At 46.2% G+C, this 20,200-nt stretch overlaps 1 protein-coding gene across 3 annotated transcripts; it reads left to right on the top strand.

Moving 5' to 3' along the window:
- Window positions 1-1,312: 1,312 nt before the first annotated feature.
- Window positions 1,313-19,650, top strand: POLE2 (DNA polymerase epsilon 2, accessory subunit). 3 transcript variants are annotated; one of them, XM_063159583.1, is made up of 20 exons: window positions 1,313-1,392; window positions 3,450-3,550; window positions 4,390-4,465; window positions 6,628-6,705; window positions 7,378-7,471; window positions 9,255-9,329; window positions 9,584-9,667; window positions 10,301-10,357; window positions 10,701-10,749; window positions 11,620-11,692; window positions 12,117-12,289; window positions 13,832-13,921; window positions 14,082-14,136; window positions 14,478-14,537; window positions 14,640-14,717; window positions 15,060-15,168; window positions 17,609-17,632; window positions 18,032-18,208; window positions 18,297-18,364; window positions 19,472-19,650. In XM_063159583.1, the coding sequence occupies exons 1-20, from the start codon at window positions 1,325-1,327 to the stop codon at window positions 19,488-19,490; spliced, it is 1,608 nt and encodes a 535-aa protein (XP_063015653.1). In that variant the 5' UTR covers window positions 1,313-1,324; the 3' UTR covers window positions 19,491-19,650. The 3 variants fall into 3 exon arrangements, with proteins under 3 accessions (XP_063015653.1, XP_063015654.1, XP_063015655.1); XM_063159584.1 differs by lacking the exon at window positions 17,609-17,632; XM_063159585.1 differs by lacking the exons at window positions 17,609-17,632; window positions 18,032-18,208; window positions 18,297-18,364; window positions 19,472-19,650 and adding an exon at window positions 16,573-16,901.
- The last annotated feature ends 550 nt before the right edge of the window (window positions 19,651-20,200 follow it).

Below are 20,200 nucleotides of genomic sequence, written 5' to 3'. Positions count from 1 at the left end.
TAAATCCCTGCAGTCTTTTGATCAAACTCTTTCAAGAGTTGCTTTGTGAGCCTTCTGTGGAATCAGAGCTGTACTTTGAGAGATGGGCATGAGTGTTTGAATGAAGTATCAGGTGTTTTCCATCTGGAGAGAAGGCAGCTGCTCCACAATCCTGGAACTGTGGCGGTCCTTGGATTCCTGGCAGTGTCCAAGGCCAGGCTGGATGAGGCTTGGAGCAACCTGGGACAGTGGGAAGTGTTCCTGCCATGGCAGGGGTGGAATGAGATGAGTTTTAAGGTCTCTTCTCATCCAAACCATTCTGGGATGCTGTGATTATATAAAAACAGCCCTGGAGAGCATCCTGTGCTCGCAGGACCAATTCACAGTCAGATGTGTTTGATAGATGTTTTGTGCCAAGAAAATCTGAAGTGAGAGACTCTGGAGAACTGGAGATGCAGAGGAGCCTGTGCTGGGCCTGCAGGGAAAGAGGAGGGAGAAATATTGTGAGCTACAAAGGAACAAAGTGACAGTATGGATAATTGTATTGGGTAACTTGTGTCTGTCACAGCAAGTGTTTTATGGAATCGGGGAATTGTTGAGGTAGGAAAAGCCCTCTATAGATGTGGAGTCTGCCAAGGCCACCACTGCCCCATGTCCCCATATCCCACATCCACATGATGTTTAAATCTTTCCAAGGATGGGGACTCCACCACCACCCTGAAAGCCTGTGCCAGGGCTGGACAAACCTTTCCGTGGGGAAATTCCTGCTGTGCCCACCCTGAGCTGCCCCGGCCCAGCCTGAGGCCGTTCCCTCTGCTCCTGTCCCTGTTCCCTGGAGCAGAGCCCGACCCCCTGGCTGTGCCCTCCTGGCAGGAGCTGTGCAGAGCCACAAGGGCCCCTGAGCCTCCTTTGCTCCAGGTGAGCCCTGCCCAGCTCCTCAGGGATTCTGCAGCCCCTGCCCAGCTCCCTCAGGGATTCTGCAGCCCCTGCCCAGCTCCTCAGGGATTCTGCAGCCCCTGCCCAACTCCTCAGGGATTCTGCAGCCCCTGCCCAGCTCCCTCAGGGATTCTGCAGCCCCTGCCCAGCTCCCTCAGGGATTCTGCAGCCCCTGCCCAGCTCCTCAGGGATTCTGCAGCCCCTGCCCAGCTCCCTCAGGGATTCTGCAGCCCCTGCCCAGCTCCTCAGGGATTCTGCAGCCACTGCCAGGGACAATCCCTGCCCCAAGCCGGGTCTGGCACCGGCGCTGGTCCCACCCGGGCTGAGCGGGGCCGTGCCCGGCTCCTCCCGCGGCGGGGCCGGCCCGGCCTGAGGGGGCGGCCCGGCCGCGTTTGGCGCCATCGCCGCCATGGAGCCCGAGCGGCTGCGGCGCCGCCTGAGCTCCGCGTTCCGGCTGCGGGGGCTCGTCCTGCGCCCGTGAGTAGCGCCGGGCCCGACCCTGCTGCGGTCCCGGACCCTGGTCCGGTCCTAGATCTTGCTCCGGCCCCGCAGGGATCGGCCCCGCGCGGGCTCGGGCCCGGGGAGCGCCGGTGCGGGATGGGGATGGGGCCGGGGCCGCTCCGCGTCCCCCGCAGTCGGGGCTGCCTTTCCCCGCTTTTCCTCCTTCCCCCGCATAGAGGCCTCTGAGGGCTCCTCCAAAGCCGCTTTAGCCGCTCCTGCTGCTGCGGGCCCCTTCCTTCCGTCCGTCCGTCCATCCATCCCCCTCATGACCCTGGGTGCCACCAAAGGCTGCCCATGGTCTCCCCTTGCAGCCCTCCCTGATGCTGGTGCCGGGTGTTTGGTTGAGTGTTTTTGTCAGCCTCTGACTCTGACAACCCTGGGATCTGAGTTCCACTTGCCGGTCTTGTGCTCAGCACTCTGTGCTAGAGGAAGGAATGGCATTTCCAAAGACAGGAATGGTGTATTTCCAATATAATGGGATATGTTATTTAGAGATGCCAAGGTCAATGAGAAGGGATTCCTGCTTGCAATGGAAGGTGTCATGATTAAAAGAGATTTGGTCTCCCATCGCTCTTATTTTCCCTTTCTTTCTTGTGTTTGTTAATATCAATAAAATTCCCTCTCTGTCATGGTTGGGATGTGGTTATTTTGGACAGTGCCCTGATACTTTCATTAGAGAGGAGCACAAGTCCAGAACTCCTGACTCCACACTTCCCCGAGCTGAGACACTTTGAAGGTCAGGCTGATCACCAAAATGCCACTTGGGCTGGCCAGCAGGTGACATTACTAAGAAATTTGTTATTTTTGATGTGGGACTCTTGACTAAGGTTGAGGGAAGAACCTGATTTCTAAATCTTGTGTTATTGAGAATTAAAATAACTCCAATTTCAAATATATTGTTAAACTGGAGCAGGTCCTGTGGGGGCTGTAGAGGTGGTCCTGGGCTGGAGGCTGTGGGGAAGCAGGACAAGCTGGAAGCTCTGCTCTGGTGACATCCCAGCTTCAGGGCTGCGCCCGGATTTGGAGTCCAAAATGAGGGATGTGGAGCTGCTGGAATGATCCAGAGAAACCCATGGAGCTGCTCCAGGGAGCCCCTCTGTTCTGGAGCCAGGCTGGAGAGCTGGGGGTGCTCCCCTGGAGAGGAGAAGGCTCCAGGGAGAGCTCAGAGCCCCTGGCAGGGCCTGAAGGGGCTCCAGGAGAGCTGCAGAGGGACTGGGGACAAGGGATGGAGGGACAGGAGCCAGGGAATGGCTCCCAGTGCCAGAGGGCAGGGATGGGTGGGAGATTGGGAATTGGGAATTCCTGGCTGGGCTGGGATTGCCAGAGCAGCTGTGGCTGCCCCTGGATCCCTGGCAGTGCCCAAGGCCAGGCTGGGCACTGGGGCACCCTGGGACAGTGGGAGGTGTCCCTGCCATGGCAGGGGTGGCACTGGGTGGGATTTAAGATCCTTTCCAGCCCAAACCATTCCATGATTAGAAGGTCAGAGAACCTGGCATGGGGAGGATGTGAAGGATTTGGGTTGATTTAGCCTCAGGAAGGGAAGATTCATGAGGAGCTAATCCCAGTCTTCCTAAAAGTGAGAAGTGTTCTCAAGGATGCACAGTGGCAGGGCAAGAGACATTTAATTCTTCATTGAAATTTAATTCAACTTTGACATTGATGGAGTAGAGAATGCTGGAATCTCCCCCACTGGAAGCTCTCAAGGCTTGGCTCCACGGGGCCCTGGGCACCATAACCCAAACCCTGCTTTCAGGGGAAGGTTGGACCACAGGGTCTCCAGAATTCCCTTCCAACATGAAATTTTTTGTGTGAGGCTGAGGTTCTCCACATCTTTTCCCTGATATTTTCAATCCCAATGATGTTTTTCTTTGACTTAAACCAACGTGGTATTATACAGAGCTAATTATTTCTGATTATTTCTGCTTTTTAACCACAAGCCACGTGGTGCTGATGTGCACACCTGCCAAAATCAGCACAGTTTGTGTCAACTATTGAACATTGATTGCTTTTTGTGCTTTCTCCTCTGGGATTAGGGATGCCCTCAAGTATCTCACTGAAGCTTTCCAGTCTACCAGTGAGGGAGAACTTGATGAAATAATTGAAAATGTCATCGATGCAGTTGAAAAACAGCCTTGTAAGTAAACAATTTCTTTTTCTTGAGCCAATTTTCCTGGCATTTCTGATGTCACCAAGACAAAGACAGTGACTGGCAGCAGAGGCACTGAGGTGTCTTTGTGATATAAAGGGTTGATTGAGATAAATGCATTTTTTTGCCTTTTATTTTGGTTGAACACTGAGATTTGCAACAATGTGACAATTACTAAAAGTTTGTTTGGACATCTTTGTACCTGAAACTGCAATTTAAAATATTAAATTTTTTAAGTTTTTTTACACATTGGAGGGATGGGACACAGGGAATGGCTTCCCACTGCCAGAGGGCAGGAATGGATGGGAGATTTTGAAGGAATATTTTGAATGAATATTTTGAAAGAATAATTTGAAGGAATATTTTGATGGAATATTTTGAAGGAATTTTTTAATGGAATATTTTGTAGGAATTCTTACCTATGAGTGTGGGGAGGCCTTCAAACTCATTTAAGTTATCAGTATAAATTAATGAAAACAACAATATGCCTGTCTCTAGAACTGTGTTGGAATAATTCAGGCAGCAATCCTTGTGATAATGTTCTGGAACCAAATTAACCTGCAGAATGTGAGAGCTCAGCTCTAACACATTTGTGATATATTTGGAAGCTTTGCATAAACTATAATTGTCTTGCTCTGCATGTTTGGGGTATTTTTTCCCCAGTGGAATGTGTCCCTTTGGTGGCAATATTAAGTGATCCATCTGTGTGCCATTACATGAATTATTTGTGTGTGTTCCTGTGAGGAGACTCAGCCATTGAATGTGAGATGTTGGAGACTCACTCCCTTCCTTGCTGCAGGTTTAACCCTTGGGGTTTTTCTTTGCAGTGTCATCCAACATGATTGAGCAGCCCCTGGTGGAAGCAGCAGTCCAGGAATGCAGCCGTGCCCCGGATGAGGCCATGTAGGTGACATTCCAAATGTTCTGGGCACTGCTGGGAGTGCTGGCATTTCCTTGTTCCTCCTGGGGACAGGAGTGCCAGGCACTGTCTGCAGGCATTGCTCTCTTGTGCTTTTGCCTTTGCTCCAGTGATGCCTCAGGGTTTAACTTTTGTATTTTCACATTCTGTGCTGCTTTAGTGTGTGGGTCTGAGCTTCATATGAGGGGGATGGTGAGCTCTGTGCACAGAGCAGGGAGAGAAAAACTCAGCCCTGGCACCCAGTGCCACATCCAGGTTTTGTTAAACACACCCAGGGATGGGGACTGCACCACCTCCCCAGGCAGCCATTCCAGAACTTTATCAGCATTTCTGTAAAAAACTTCTTCTTAATATCCAACCTGAATTTCCCTTCAGACAGGGAGCCCCAGGAGACTCTAAGGGAGCTGGGAAGGGGCTGCAGAATCCCTGAGGAGCTGGGCTGGGGCTGCAGAATCCCTGAGGGAGCTGGGCAGGGGCTGCAGAATCCCTGAGGAGCTGGGCAGGGGCTGCAGAATCCCTGAGGAGCTGGGCAGGGGCTGCAGAATCCCTGAGGAGCTGGGCAGGGGCTGCAGAATCCCTGAGGAGCCGGGCAGGGGCTGCAGAATCCCTGAGGAGCTGGGCAGGGCTCACCTGGAGCAAAGGAGGCTCAGGGGCCCTTGTGGCTCTGCACAGCTCCTGCCAGGAGGGCACAGCCCCAAGGGGGGTCGGGCTCTGCTCCAGGGAACAGGGACAGGAGCAGAGGGAACGGCCTCAGGCTGGGCCAGGGCAGGTTTGGATTGGAATTTGGGAACATTTCTTCATGGAAAAGTTGCCCAGGGTAGTGATGGAGTTGATGCCTCAGGTTCAGCTTTTCTATTTTTCACATTCTGTGCTGCTTTAGTGTGAGGGTCTGGGCTCCATATCAGGGGATGGTTCTGATGAGGTGCAGTTCTGAGCTCTGTGCACAGAGCAGGGAGACAAAACAATTCCTGCTCCAGCTGGGCACCAAGGACAAATGACCCAAATCTCAGCCCAGGAGCACAAACCCCGTGGGCTGGAGAGAGAAAAACAAGCAGGGTGGGACTGCCTGGGCTAAAGCTGGAATGGGACAATGAACTGCAAGGTGCAAATGGAGCAGAACTGATCCCAGGGACAGAGCCCGTGCCCGGCCGTGCATTTTGGGGCCATTTTGGTTGATCTTGGGTGCAGCCCTGGCTGGGCTCTGGTGCTGCCCCAGGTGGATCCATGGAGGAGATGCTTTGGATAAATCCCTGCTTTATTCTGGAGCTCCATCCAGCCTCTGCTCTGGGGCAGCCTGCTCAAGGCATCACCAGGTTGCTCCTCGGAGCCTTTGTTCTCATGGCTGGGCCTCCAGGGGCCCTGAACAGAACCTGGAATTCTGGAATTCAGCTCCTGGGGTTGTACTGGGTGTGCTGCAGGTGGAATATTAACCAACACTTCTGGCCATGCTGTATTTGCTTTGCTCTAGATGAAAGTTATCTCAAGTTGCTGCTTTGTTCCTTTCTTTTCTGAAAGCACTTAGGAGAAGTTTTCCTCTGGGGTGCCTGCTCCTGCTTTTTTGTTTAGTTTTTTGAAGCCCTGATTGATTTCCCTTCTGTGATAACAAAGTGTGGAGCAATTACTGGAGTTTCTGAGAACATTTTGATGCTGATGGATGTGTTTCCTTTCGTGTTCACATCATTGATGCAGAGCATGAAAAGAGATGGTTTGCTGGGCATGTCAATTAGATCCTGTCATCCCCTAGCCTCTCAGGATGGAGAAAATTTGGGTTTAGCTTTGCTCCTTGCCTTTGGAATCTTTATGATGCAGATGGTGTGAGGGTGACTCTTCTTTGTAGTGCTTTTTTAGACTCAATGTAGGTTTTTTTCTGCTCCAGAAGTGAAGAGAAATCCATTTGTACAGATTCTCAGTGCAGAGTCCTGAAGGGAAAAGCTCTACAGCTCTACAGATCACAGGGACAAGTCTTTTTCATTATTTAACTAAAAGTTGAAGAAGAAAATAGACTAAGAAATAGAAAATAAAATAGAAAGAGAAGTGGTGATGATATTGAACATATTTGTCAGTTTGTTTCACCACTTCATGGAATCACAGAATGGTTTTGCATGGAAGGTAACATGCAGTTAATCTGTCCCTGTTCTTATTTCAGAGAAAATGTTTTCAACATTATTGGAGCCTTTGACATCCCACGTTTTATTTATAATTCAGAAAGAAAGAAGTTCCTGCCGTAAGTCTGCAATATTTTAAATTTCAAGCACTTTCTGTTTTAAGAACAAAACCTCTATAGGATAAGTCTGGTTTTAATCTTTCCCTCTTGGCTCTGTTCAGCTGAAGCCTGAGTGAGAAAAGCAATAAATGTTTAAGACCATAAACCAAGTTTATTCCACCTAATGAATAAAAAAGACAGTAAGGCTAAGGTCATACATCACCAAAGGTAGTTTGGGGTTATTTTTTTTCTCACATCGGGTTGTTTAAATTTATTTTTTTAATAAATTTGATCTGTCTGTTGCCTGTATTTATTTCTTAGTCTGTATCTTGCAGCTCTCTGAAGCCCTGGGGGGTTTCTAAGGAGAGCTCCAAACAGTAACAAAGAAAAATTAGGAGCAGCTGGTGAGAAACTGCAGGAATAATGCTTTTGTTCACAACTGCTTAAAGGCATAACTGCTTTTTTTAAAATGGATTTCTGCAGAGGTCTCTTTGGGTGGAAGGATAAATCTCAAGGCCTGTGAGTTAGAGGGGAATGAAATGGATGCAGAAATGCAGAAACTCAGGATCCTGAGCAGGAATGTGCCCAAATCAGGGTGCAGCTTTTGCAGCCTCCCAGGCCTTTCAGATCAATAACTCCTCTTGCTGTGGGAATATCCCTGTGTGACCCTGGGCTTGTGCTGGTTCCCTGCAGCCTGTCCATGACTGACCTGCCCAGGCCGAGTTTGTTTGGGACTGCCCGGGACAAGGCGGAGCTGTTCCGGGAGCGCTACTCCATCCTGCAGCAGGTCAGAGCCAGGGAGGGACCTGCTCCTTCCAGACACACCCTGATCCTTCCAGACACTCACCCTGCCCTCCTGCTCCTTCCAGACACACCCTGCTCCTCCCAGAAACACCCTGCTCCTTCCAGAAACACACCCTGCCCTCCTGCTCCTTCCAGAAACACCCTGCTCCTTCCAGACACACACTCTGCCCTCCTGCTCCTTCCAGAAACACCCTGATCCTTCCAGAAACACCCTGATCCTTCCAGAAACACACCCTGACCTCCCTGCTCCTCCTAGACACACCCTGCTCCTTCCAGAAACATCCTGCTCCTTCCAGAAACACCCTGCTCCTTCCAGAAACACACCCTGCTCCTTCCAGACACACCCTGCTCCTTCCAGAAACACACCCTGCCCTCCTGCTCCTTCCAGAAACACCCTGATCCTTCCAGAAACACACCCTGACCTCCCTGCTCCTTCCAGACACACCCTGATCCTTCCAGACACACCCTGCTCCTTCCAGACACACACCCTGCCCTCCTGCTCCTTCCAGACACACCCTGCTCCTTCCAGACACACCCTGCTCCTTCCAGACACACACCCTGCCCTCCTGCTCCTTCCAGAAACACCCTGATCCTTCCAGAAACACACCCTGACCTCCCTGCTCCTTCCAGACACACCCTGCTCCTCCCAGAAACACCCTGCTCCTTCCAGACACACCCTGCTCCTCCCAGAAACACCCTGCCCTCCTGCTCCTTCCAGACACACCCTGATCCTTCCAGAAACACACCCTGACCTCCCTGCTCCTTCCAGACACACCCTGCTCCTTCCAGACACACCCTGATCCTTCCAGAAACACACCCTGCCCTCCTGCTCCTTCCAGACACACCCTGCTCCTTCCAGACACACACCCTGACCTCCCTGCTCCTTCCAGAAACACCCTGATCCTTCCAGAAACACACCCTGCCCTCCTGCTCCTTCCAGACACACCCTGATCCTTCCAGACACACACCCTGCCCTCCTGCTCCTTCCAGAAACACCCTGATCCTTCCAGAAACACCCTGCTCCTTCCAGACACACACCCTGACCTCCCTGCTCCTCCCAGACACACCCTGCTCCTCCCAGAAACACCCTGCTCCTTCCAGACACACACCCTGACCTCCCTGCTCCTCCCAGAAACATGCTGATCCTTCCAGAAACACCCTGCTCCTTCCAGACACACCCTGCTCCTTCCAGAAACACACCCTGCCCTCCTGCTCCTTCCAGACACACCCTGCTCCTTCCAGACACACACCCTGCCCTCCTGCTCCTTCCAGAAACACCCTGATCCTTCCAGACACACACCCTGCTCCTTCCAGACACACACCCTGCTCCTTCCAGACACACACCCTGATCCTTCCAGAAACACACCCTGCCCTCCCTGCTCCTCCCAGACACACCCTGCTCCCCCTTCTTCCAGACACACACCCTGCTCTCCCCTCATAAGCCCTCTGCCTCCCAGCTTGTCACTAAGAACTTCCTTAGCAGCCTCACAGATGCTTTCATGACACTTTCTTTAGGCTTATTTTATTGCCTCGTGCATTTTTTAGGCTTAGTTTTATGATCTGGTGTTATTGATCATCTGTTTCTTGGAAGTAAATTCTTGTCAAAAGAATTATTAAAAGTTGTTGGATGGAGTAAGAACTTTCTGAAGTTCTTACTTTCTTCTTTCTGAAGAACTTTCTGTTTTGCATAGTGCTTGTAGCAAACTGGCTTTTTGGCAGTGCTCATTTCTTTTTAAACTGAATCACTTCAATTTTGGTTTGTGCAGAGGACTCACAGACATGAGCTGTTCACTCCTTCACCAGTGGATGCTCATCCTGATGATAGCAAGAACAAATTCCAGGTAAGAAGTTGGGAGTTTTAATCCAAATAATGACAGCAGTTCTTTATGCTAGCAGCCACTATTGGGAATCTGCTCCTAAGGCACATTCAGAAATCAGGCTCTGATTTTGGTGATGAGCCTGGATCCTCTGGCTCAGCTGGGTGTTCATGCACAGCCATGTCCTCTGTGGGGCTTTGGGGGAAAAAGCAACCAAGGGAGTTTGAGTTTGGAGGGTTTGATTTGACTCTGATTGGATTCTTTGCCTTTGACCCCAGCTGAAGACAGTGGAGACTCTCTTGGGCAGTCCAGCTAAGGTGGGAGAAGTGATTGTGCTGGGGATGATCACTCAGCTCAAGGAGGTGAGTTCCTTTTTGCTGTGGGGTCTCTGATCACTGCTCATTGTGCTGGGGATGATCACTCAGCTCAAGGAGGTGAGTTCCTTTTTGCTGTGGGGTCTCTGATCACTGCTCATTGTGCTGGGGATGATCACTCAGCTCAAGGAGGTGAGTTCCTTTATGCCGTGGGGTCTCTGATCACAGCTCACTCAGGGCTGTAATGCATTAAAAATGAGAAAACTGAAATATCTCACACTGACTCATTCTGAGAGACTTTTCCACAAGCATTCAGTGCCAGTGTGTGTGGAAATGTCTTTATTTGTCTTCCCACTATAAAATTTTTATGTCAGCAACCAGAAGCAGTGAGGATTTTTTGGCTTGTCCCTTTGAGAGGCTCGAGCTTCCCGTGGCTGAGTTTGGAGTTGCCAGTGCCCTGCTTTGTGATTTTAGGGAGGGGAACACCAGCAATCCCAACTGCAGCAGCTCCCAGGGAAGCTGCTGAGATACATTTCCAATAAATTACATTATTTTCATTTCTTTCCATCTTAAAACATTAAACCAACCAAATGATTTCTAAATGCTGACTGATAGATGTTTCTGATTGAAGTTTTTGTGTGTCTGGTATATTTTGCTTTATTAATGAATCCTGTTTTGTAGGGGAAGTTTTTCCTAGAAGACCCCACAGGAGTGGTGCAGCTAGACCTCAGTAAAGCAATATCCTTTTGTTGGGATGGAATTTCCTGTAGAGCTGCAGGATCTGAAATGGAGCAGCAAATCAATGCTGACCATTCAGAATTCCATCTTGGGAGCTGCAGCTCTTTCTCCTTCGTTTGCAATTCCTTGTCCTGCCTTTCCCTTGGACATTGGACTTTCCCTCCCCATGGAAGCAGAGCCTGCTCCAGTTCCTGGGCTCTCTCTGGACTGACCTGCTCAGGTGCCAGGGAATTCCCAGGCTCTCCAGGCAGCCTGTGACCTTTCAATGCTGTCCAAATCCATTAGCAAAATTTTGGTTCAAAAACTTACTTTAAGAAAAATACATTCCTTAACCTTGCTGCACCAGTTCCACAGTGGGTTATACACTGAATCCTCCTTTGTTCTGGCAGAAGGTAAAGCAGACTGGGTTTATGTTTTAGCTTGTAATAAATTATTCTGCTCAAGCTGTGGCTGAGCAGAGAAGTCTCATTTTGGTGACCATCACTGAGATTTTTGGCCTTCAGCTTTTTGCTGTGACTCTGGAGGCAGAGAGGAGGAATTTGGGGGTTTTGGGGAATGTGAGCAGCTTTGAGGATTGGCCCCAGCGTGCTTGGAGAAGTTATGAGTGGATTAGGAAGACAGCCTGGAATAACCAGAGGAATGATTTAATGATCTGAAAATACTGCTCTGTGCTGGCAAAGCTTTTTAATGAGGCTTCTCATTAGGATGATGTAAGAGCTTGCAGTTTTGGAGCCTTGTTTTAGCAAAAAAAAAAAAAAAAAAAAAAAAAAAAAAAAAAAAAAAGAGGCTATTTCTGTCTGTGGAATGTTCCTCTGTGCAAGATCCAGGATCTCAGTCTGTTTTCTGGGGTGTTTTATGCTTGTAGGAAGAAGCTGGGAGCAGAAATGAGAGTGGGGATAAATAAATAAATAAATCACCAAGTTCCTTCTGTTCTCAACAGTGGGGTTTGAGACAAGGAGGAGCACTGGGATGGGGCCAGCAAAATCAGGCAATCCTTGTGTGCTTCAGGGGTTGTTCTGTGGCTGTGCAGCAGATCCACTCCCAGGAATAGCTGGGGTTTAGAAACAAAGTTGATTTCCTTCTCAGCCCTTTTTCCACCCAACTCATTCCCTGCTCTGGTTCTGCTGCCACCAGAGAGGGATTGATGGAGGCTGGGGCTAGCAGTGCAGCACGGCTGCCAGCTCTGACTAATGTCTGGGACACGATGCTCTTAGAAAAACTCAAGGGTTCTTTTGCTGTTTTGCTCTTCCAAAACCTCCTAGGCTGGTATGAAGATGAAGTTTTCCATGTGAACGCTTTTGGATTTCCGCCCACTGAGCCTTCTGCTACCACGAGGTACAAAAGTGGCTTTTGGCAGCCTCACTTCATGTTTTCCCTGGGCTTTCTAAGTAAGATCATTGTTATTTTGTAATTTCTCTGACATTCAAGTCTGTTATTCTTCCTCCTCCCCAAATGCTTTAAAATAAATCCCATTTTAAGGAAGCAGTTCTGGGCTTGGAGGCACTGCAGGGTTGGCAGAAAAACCCTTCCAAAAGCCTTTGGGTTGTGCTTATTAATGGAAATTGGGATGTAAACCCTTCTCAATGGCCAAGCCAGGCAGCTGTTCCATGGGAATCATAAATTCCTTGCTGCTGAGAGAGTGGATCCCTGGGACAGTGGGAGTGGAATGGATCCCATCCCACTGGAATGGGATGAGCTCTAAAGTGCCTTTGAACCCAGACCATGCTGGGATCCTGACTGGGGCATTTCAATGCTGCAGAGCCTTCTATGGGAACATCAACTTCTTTGGAGGCCCTTCCTCAACATCAGTGAAGGCTTCTGCCAAGCTGAAGCAGCTGGAGCAGGAGAATGAGGATGCCATGTTTGTGTTTGTGTCTGATGTGTGGCTGGACCAGGCAGAGGTGCTGGAAAAGCTTCACATGATGTTTTCAGGTAGGTGAGAGTTGCTTCCACTCTAAACCTTGTTTGCCTGATTTGTTTCCATAAATTCTCAGTACAAATAGGGTTTTGACCAGGAGCCATTTTCTGGGCTGTGATAGGAATGTTTCCCTTGCTCCTGAAAGTTCTTCCTGGGCTTAACCTGAAGATTAATTCCTTAGTTCAGGGAGATGAGCATTGCTGCCCACTGCCAGATGGGAGATTGGGAATTGGGAATTCTGGCTGGGAGGGTGGAGAGGGACTGGGATGGAATTCCCAGAGCAGCCCCTGGATCCCTGGCAGTGCCCAAGGCCAGGCTGGATGGGCTTGGAGCAGCCTGGGACAGTGGGAGGTGTCCCTGTCATGGCAGGGGTGGGATGGGATGGGATTTAAGGTTCCTTCCAGCCCAACTCACTGCAGGATTCTGGTATCAGTAATGGGGACAGCACTGGATAAAACATTTATGCAATATAAAGGAGCATTTCTGAATTGCTCCTTGAGTTTGGGAACAGCCTGTCCCTCCTGCCTGGGGCACAGTGGAAGTGTGAGTTTAAAACCAGCCCAGAATTCAGGGTGGGAGGCTGCTGCTCACCAGAAGGGAGCTGGACACAAATGAGCAGAGTCGTGCAGGAGTTACAAACCAGTTCAGTGTCTGGATCAGAGCTGGGCACGCCGGGCTCGAGGCAGGCCTGCAGGTGCTGAGGGCAGGAAGGGACTTTGCTCCCTGAGCTTTGTGTGCTGGGCTCCCCTGGCAGGGATGCTCACCTTGCATTTGCTATTCTGAGACTTTCACAGGCCAGTAATAACCTTAGTTATCAACTCAACGAGCAGCTGTGGGGGAGAGCAAGGGAAAATATTGATGAGCCATTTCTCTGGGCTAAGCAATTCTGTTCTATTTACCAGCCCTTTGAAAAGCAGTGAAGTAAATCCAAGTGTGATTCTGTGTGTCAGGAAAATGGAGAGGAACTTGGGTGTGAGATGAATGCCTGAGTAGCTGTTTCTATTTTTATTTCAGGGATGGGAATCAGGTTTCCTTTTCCCCCCCCTTTGCTTTGAAGCAGTTAATGGGTGAGGTTGTGAGCACTCATCAGATCCTCAAGCTGCTCAGGCAATTCCAGTTACTGTTGCTTTGTAATGCCAGAGGGGGAATTGGATGTTGGGAGAGCCCTTAAATTGGGATGATCAGGGAGGTTAATAGCAGCCCAGTGCTGCCTGTTTGCTGTTTTCTTCTTGAAGGCAATAATGCATTTAAAAATGGCATTATTTATAATAATTGCACTTGGTGTGATTCTGTGGCTGGGGCAGGAGTTGGATGCACACAAACACTGCTGGAGCTCAGCCTGGAAATGCCACAGGGCTCCCTCAAAGTGACATTTGTGCACTGCCATCCCCTTTCTGAGCTGAAAACAGCCTGGATCAAGAAAATCAGTCAGGTGTATTAACAGCAGCAGAGCCTGAAGTGCTGTTTGAGTTCCTGCTTTTCCTGGGTTGGGCTGGGTGCTGGAAGAGGATGGGCACAGATGGGTACAGGTACTCACAGATCCTCTCTTCTCCCAGGTTATTCCTCTGCACCTCCCACCTGCTTTTTCTTCTGTGGAAATTTTTCATCTGCACCATATGGCAAAAATCAAATCCAGTCCCTGAAAGGTGAGGTCCTTGCAAACAGCCAGACACGTGCACTGAATTAAAATCATGCTGACAAACAAATGAAGAGAGCAGAAAAGAAACCCTTTCAGCAGAGAGGGATCCACCCAAGGTGTGTTTATTTGTGTATTTCTAACCAGGTGTTGTGCCCTGCTTTTCCCAGGTTCTTTGAAGGCTCTGGCAGATATTATATGTGAATATCCCAGCATCCACCAAAGGTACAGAGCAAGGGGAAATCTGTTTATTTTGTGAAGCCTTTAATTGCTTGCAGAAGCTGAGAGTTACCCTATTTTCTGTGTCTTGTGAGGCAGCTGTGATCAGATAAAAAGCTGCTTTTGTAACAGGCCTGCAGCTTTGTTTGGGAGCAGGGTGAGCTTGATTTTATCTAAAATAGCTTAGGCATGGAAAGTGCTAATGAGGGAGCCAAGGTCTCCCCCTGGGATACTTCCCTGGCTCCTGCTCTCTGAATTCAGAACATCAGACCCAGTTTTTAGATCAGTTTATACAAAAGTGGTTTGTTAAACTTTTATTTTTTCTGTTTTTTTTGTTTTTTTTGCAGTAGCCGATTTGTGTTTGTCCCTGGTCCTGAAGATCCTGGGCCTGGTTCCATTTTACCAAGGTCAGTTTGCTTCCCTTCCTGACATCTTGGAATTTTGAGTGAAATTTGAGTTAAAGATGGTAAGAGTCTTTGTTGATACCTCTTATTTTTTATTTATTTTAGACCTCCCCTGGCTGAAAATATCACTCAGGAATTCAGACAGCTGGTGCCATTTTCAGTTTTCACCACAAATCCCTGCAGGTAACCATGTAACTGCTAATTTTATAAAATAAATTATGTGCAAATATAAGTTTCAAAGCATGTAAATTTTGAGGAAAATTTGCCTTAAATTTTTCAAATTAATAGAACTCTTCACTTTCATGAATTGTAACTAGTTTTAAATGCACTAAAACATAAAAAATCAGTGAAGAAAGGATGTAGTGCTAAGAAAATGATATTGAATATAAAATTCCTGCTGAAAAGCATCATAAGGGAAAGTATTCTTTTCATTCAGTTGTCTGTATTAGAGGGAGATCAACTTTCTAATGCATCTCCCTCATTGTCAGGTTAACCTGAATTAATTTCCCTGCTGTTTTCACTCAGGGTTCAGTACTGCACCCAGGAAATCATTATTTTCCGGGAAGATTTGGTCAACAAAATGTGCAGGAACTGTGTTCGCTTCCCAAGCAGCACCATGGACATTCCCAACCATGTGAGTGAGTTAATTCACCAATTTTTGCCAAGATTTTTGATTTTATTGATCAGCAGGGCTGGATTTGGGGGCTCTGATGCTCATTTTTGTGCCACATTGCGTGAGTAACCCAGAGGGGTTGTGAGAAGGATTTATACATTGAGAATTCTTATTTTTCTTGACATTTTGACAGCAAAATAACTCAAACCATGATAGTTTAAGGTGGGATTGAGTGATTCTATCACACTGGAGCTGCCCTTGAGCACAGAACTTCAGAGCAGCAGCCAAACCTCAATGTCCTGCCAAGAAACACTGATTCCTAAATTTGAATGGAAATTACAGTTTTTTTTAAAGATTTGATTGGTTACCCAGTACCATTTGCAGTAGAGCAGCAAATTCCTCTAAAATTCATCTGCTTCTTTTGTCTCCTCAGCTGAAATTGAAATTCTGCTTCTCACCCATCAGTGAGCTCTGGGTTGTGGTTGCACTTAATGAATCCACAGCAGGAGCTGAGGGGATTGACTGAAATAATGGGGTGAGAACCATCCAGGTAGTCCTGGCTGATTGCAGTGGTGGATGGAGTCAGGTTTTATTTATTTTACAGGAGTTTCTGTGTTTGTTTGCCTCAGAAAGGTGTTTTAGCTCAGTGTTTCTGTGAACATCCCATGGACACTGAGCTACCTTGGTTTTGGGGGCACATTTCAATTCCTGACTCTTCCCTGTCCTCATCCAAGGGAAGGAAATGTGGAATTGCAGCACTTTCTGCAGGTTGTTTTTTGCACACTCCACTTTTCCTCTGCCTTTTTGGCCTATTTTAATTCAGCCATCAGTGGGAAAAAAAAAATCAAGAGAGAAGGAAATTTTGTCCCAAAGAAAGGAAAATCATCTGGGAATCAAAGGATTTCTTCAGTTCAGGGAAAAGACTTTTTAAGTGTGGTTAACTGGAAAGCAGTAAGGAAAATAAAAGCCAAAAAATGAGAGTTGTGGCAGTGTTGGTGCTTTCTGGGCTGGAGGAACAGGTAAGGGATTCTCCTGGAGAGTCTGATTGATGAGATAATTGTGACATCTTCAAATGCTGGCCTTTAAAAAGGCCTTTGTGTATTAAAACCTCCACAACTGAAGAAAGGAAGGAGCAGCTCACTGCTTTCCTCTAGAAATCATTAATAATCAGCAGGAATGAGATACAAAAAAACCCCAAACATTTCCAGTTTTAAAAAGGTTCTTTATTAACCCACACTGACACATGCAGGGGTGAACTGAGCTTGCAGCAAATGCTTCAAACCAAGATTTGGGGGCTTTTATTTGCAGTTTGTGAAGAGCATTTTATCCCAGGGGTAATGCTCGAAACCAAGTGTTTGTGGAGGTTTTGTTTATTTTTTTAAATATTTGTTTGGTTGGTTGGGTTTTTTTGTTTTTTGGTTGCAGTTTGTGAAGACCATTTTATCCCAGGTGTAATGCTTAAAACCAGGTGTTTGTGGATTTGTTTATTTTGTTGCAGTTTGTAAAGACTTTTTTTATCCCGGGGTAATGCTTAAACCCAAGTGTTTGTGGGTTTTGTTTTTCTTGTGGTTATTTTTTCGTGGGTTTTTTTTTTAATTTTTGTTTTTGGCTTTTTTTTTTTTTGTTGCAGTTTGTTAAGACCATTTTATCCCTGGTGTAATGCTCAAAACCAAGTGTTTGTGGAGTTTTTTGTTGCAGTTTGTAAAAACCATTTTATCCCAGGTGTAATGCTTAAAACCAAATGTTTGTTTGTTTGGGGTTTTGAGTTTTTTTTGTTTTTGTTTTTTTTTGTTTTTTTTCTATTTGTTTTTTTAATGTAATTTTTGTTTGTTTTTGTTTTTGGTGGTTTTTTTGTTGCAGTTTGTGAAGACCATTTTATCCCAGGTGTAATGCTTGAAACCAAATGTTTGTGGGGGTTTTTCTTGCAGTTTATGAAGATCATTTTATCCCAGGTGTAACGCTCAAAACCAAATGTTTGTGGGTTTGGGTTTTTTTTTTTTTTTTGGTTGCAGTTTGTGAAGAACCAAATGTGTGTGGGGGTTTTTTGTTGCAGTTTATGAAGACCACTTTATCCCGGGGTAATGCTTAAAACCAAGTGTTTATGTGTTTGTTTTTTTTTATTTTTTAAATTTTTTAAAAATGTTTTTATTTTTGTTGGGGTTTTTTTTGTTGCAGTTTGTGAGGACCATTTTATCCCAGGGGATAAATGCCTCATATATTTCTAACCAAGTGTTTGTGGTTTGTTTTTGCCGTTGCATTTTGTGAAGACCATTTCATCCCAGGTGTAATGCTCAAAACCAAATGTTTGTGGGGTTTTTTGTTGCAGTTTGTGAAGACCATTTTATCCCAGGTATAATGCTTATAACCAAATGTTTGTGGTTTGTTTTTGCTGTTGCAGTTTGTGAAGACTATTTTATCCCAGGCATAATGCTTATAACCAAATGTTTGTTTTTTGTTGCAGTTTGTGAAGACCATTTTATCCCAGGTATAATACTTATAACCAAATGTTTGTGGGTTTGTTTTTTTGTTTGCAGTTTGTGAAGACCATTTTGTCCCAGGTATAATACTTATAACCAAATGTTTGTGGGTTTGTTTTCTGGTTGCAGTTTGTGAAGACCATTTTATCCCAGGTATAATGCTTATAACCAAATGTTTGTGGGTTTGTTTTTGCTGTTGCAGTTTGTGAAGACCATTTTATCCCAGGTATAATTCTTATAACCAAATGTTTGTGGGGTTTTTTTGTTGCAGTTTGTGAAGACCATTTTATCCCAGGCATAATGCTTATAACCAAATGTTTGTGGGTTTGTTTTTGCTGTTGCAGTTTGTGAAGACCATTTTATCCCAGGCATAATGCTTATAAGCAAATATTTGTTTTTTGTTGCAGTTTGTGAAGACCATTCTGTCGCAGGCCCACCTGAGCCCGCTGCCCCTGTACGTCAGCCCCGTGTTCTGGGCCTACGATTACTCCCTGAGGGTTTATCCCCTGCCAGACGTGCTGGTCACAGCTGACAAACACGACCCCTTCAGTGTCACCAGCAGCGAGTGCCTCTGCATCAACCCCGTGAGCACCTCCCCTCCCTCCCTCCTCACCCCTGCACTGCCATTTTCCTCTCAGAAATGGGATTTTTCCCCCCCTTTTTCCTTCACAGGGCTCGTTTCCCAGAAGTGGATTTTGCTTCAAGGTGTTCTACCCCTCCAACAAGACAGTTGAAGACAGGTAAATATTTATTTCTTATGTGTTGAGTTTCTGATTATCATAAAAATAAGATAAAAACCACATAAAAATTGTAATATTTTAATATTTCAGCACCTTAACTTACACTTCATACTTAGGCAGTGCAACAAATCCAAATGCCCAGAACTGGAGCAATAAATGTAGAAATTACAAATGGAAAGCACAATTCAAAAGTAAAAGGAGATGATTGCACTGACTGATTTTCAGTGATAGAGAACTAACTGGAGAGCAGATTTGTTTCTGGGGATGATGGTTGTTACATAAATTAATTAAATTTGGGAAAAGGTTTTACTTCATTTTGTGATAATTATCATGCCCAGAAGCCACTTTCAGGCTTTGATTTCATATATTTTTAAATCTGCACTTGTTCATTCCACTGACTGGAGAAAAGCTAGCTGTAACACCAAAAAAGTGTTAACGTGTATTAATATTTCAGCAGCTTAACTTAAACTTCATACTTAGGCAGTGTAACAAAATCAAATGCCCAGCACTAAAGCAATAAATGTAGAAATTACAAATATCAGTGATGGGAAGCACAATTCAAAAGTGAAAGGAGATGATTGCACTGACTGATTTTCAGTGATAGAGAACTAACTGGGAAGGAGATTTGTTTCTGGGGATGATGGTTGTTACATAACTTAATTACATTTAGGAAATTTTTTTGCTTCATTTTGTGATAATCATCAAGCCCAGAAGCCACTTTCAGGCTTTGATTTCACATATTTTCAAATCTGCACTTTTTAATTCCACTGACTGGAGAAAAGCTAGCTGCAACACCAAAAAAGTGTTAAATGTATCAAAGGGCTTAAAATGGATGAAAATTTACCTGTTTGAAATAATGATGGTATAACCCATGAGGAAAAGCATAAATTTATCTTCTCCTTGTTGGAGAAACCTTCCCAGGGAATTAATAATGGGTCAGCCCATTTAACTTCTACTTTAATATTAAAATATCACACCGTGAGATACTTCAGGTCTTTAAATAGTTGCAAACATTATCAAGTGTTTCCTAGATAAAGAAATAGGAGAACATTATGAACTATTTTTAAAATAAACCTTCTAAATACTGTTTTTCTTTGGTATTTTCAGCAAGCTTCAAGGACTTTGAATTTCTGTGGCACTGAAAAAAGGCAGTGAACCCATGGGAAGCCAGCTGTATTTTTTTTTACATGCCTTAGTTTTGTGATGTATCATGAACTTTTTATAAAAAATGTCAAAGTCAAAACCGATTTGTTTTGTACACAAATAAACTTTTACAGGAAAAGGCACTGGTGTCAGTTTAGATAAATTGTAAAGTCAGAGTGAAAAATAATTGGCAAAGCTTAAAAAAAGGTTAAATGGAGGAACAAGCTGTATCAAACAGGAAAGGAGCATTAAAAAAATAATTAAAGATAAGGAGAACTTGGATAGCTGGTTATCTGCAAGGAGCCTGGAAATGGGGGTGGGATTTTTCTTTGTCTGGGAAATGCCCAGGAAAGATCTGGGAGGTGTTTTATGACAGCAGCAGCCATTTGAGGATGGTGTTATGCAGGCAGAACAAGGAGTGGTAAAAGCAAGGACAGGATCCATTAGAGCTTCTGGAGAAGGCTGGGAGGAGGAAATCTTGGTGGGGGAAAGAGGGATAAGAGAGAAACTGAGCCAAAAGCTGCTCCAGGTGTTTGTGGGCATGGAGAGCAGAGGGGCCACCCCAAAGTGCCCACCCAGGAGTGCCACAGAGGGGACCCCTGGCACAGGAGCTGTGCCACAGCCCTGCCTGCTGTGCTGGCACTGCCCAGGGCAGGGTTATAAATACATATCATAATACTGGCTTTTCAAAAA

This window comes from Melospiza melodia, chromosome 6 (genome assembly GCF_035770615.1).
Source record: "Melospiza melodia melodia isolate bMelMel2 chromosome 6, bMelMel2.pri, whole genome shotgun sequence".
NCBI lineage: Eukaryota > Metazoa > Chordata > Aves > Passeriformes > Passerellidae > Melospiza > Melospiza melodia.
This window is presented reverse-complemented; position numbering and strand designations above follow the sequence as displayed.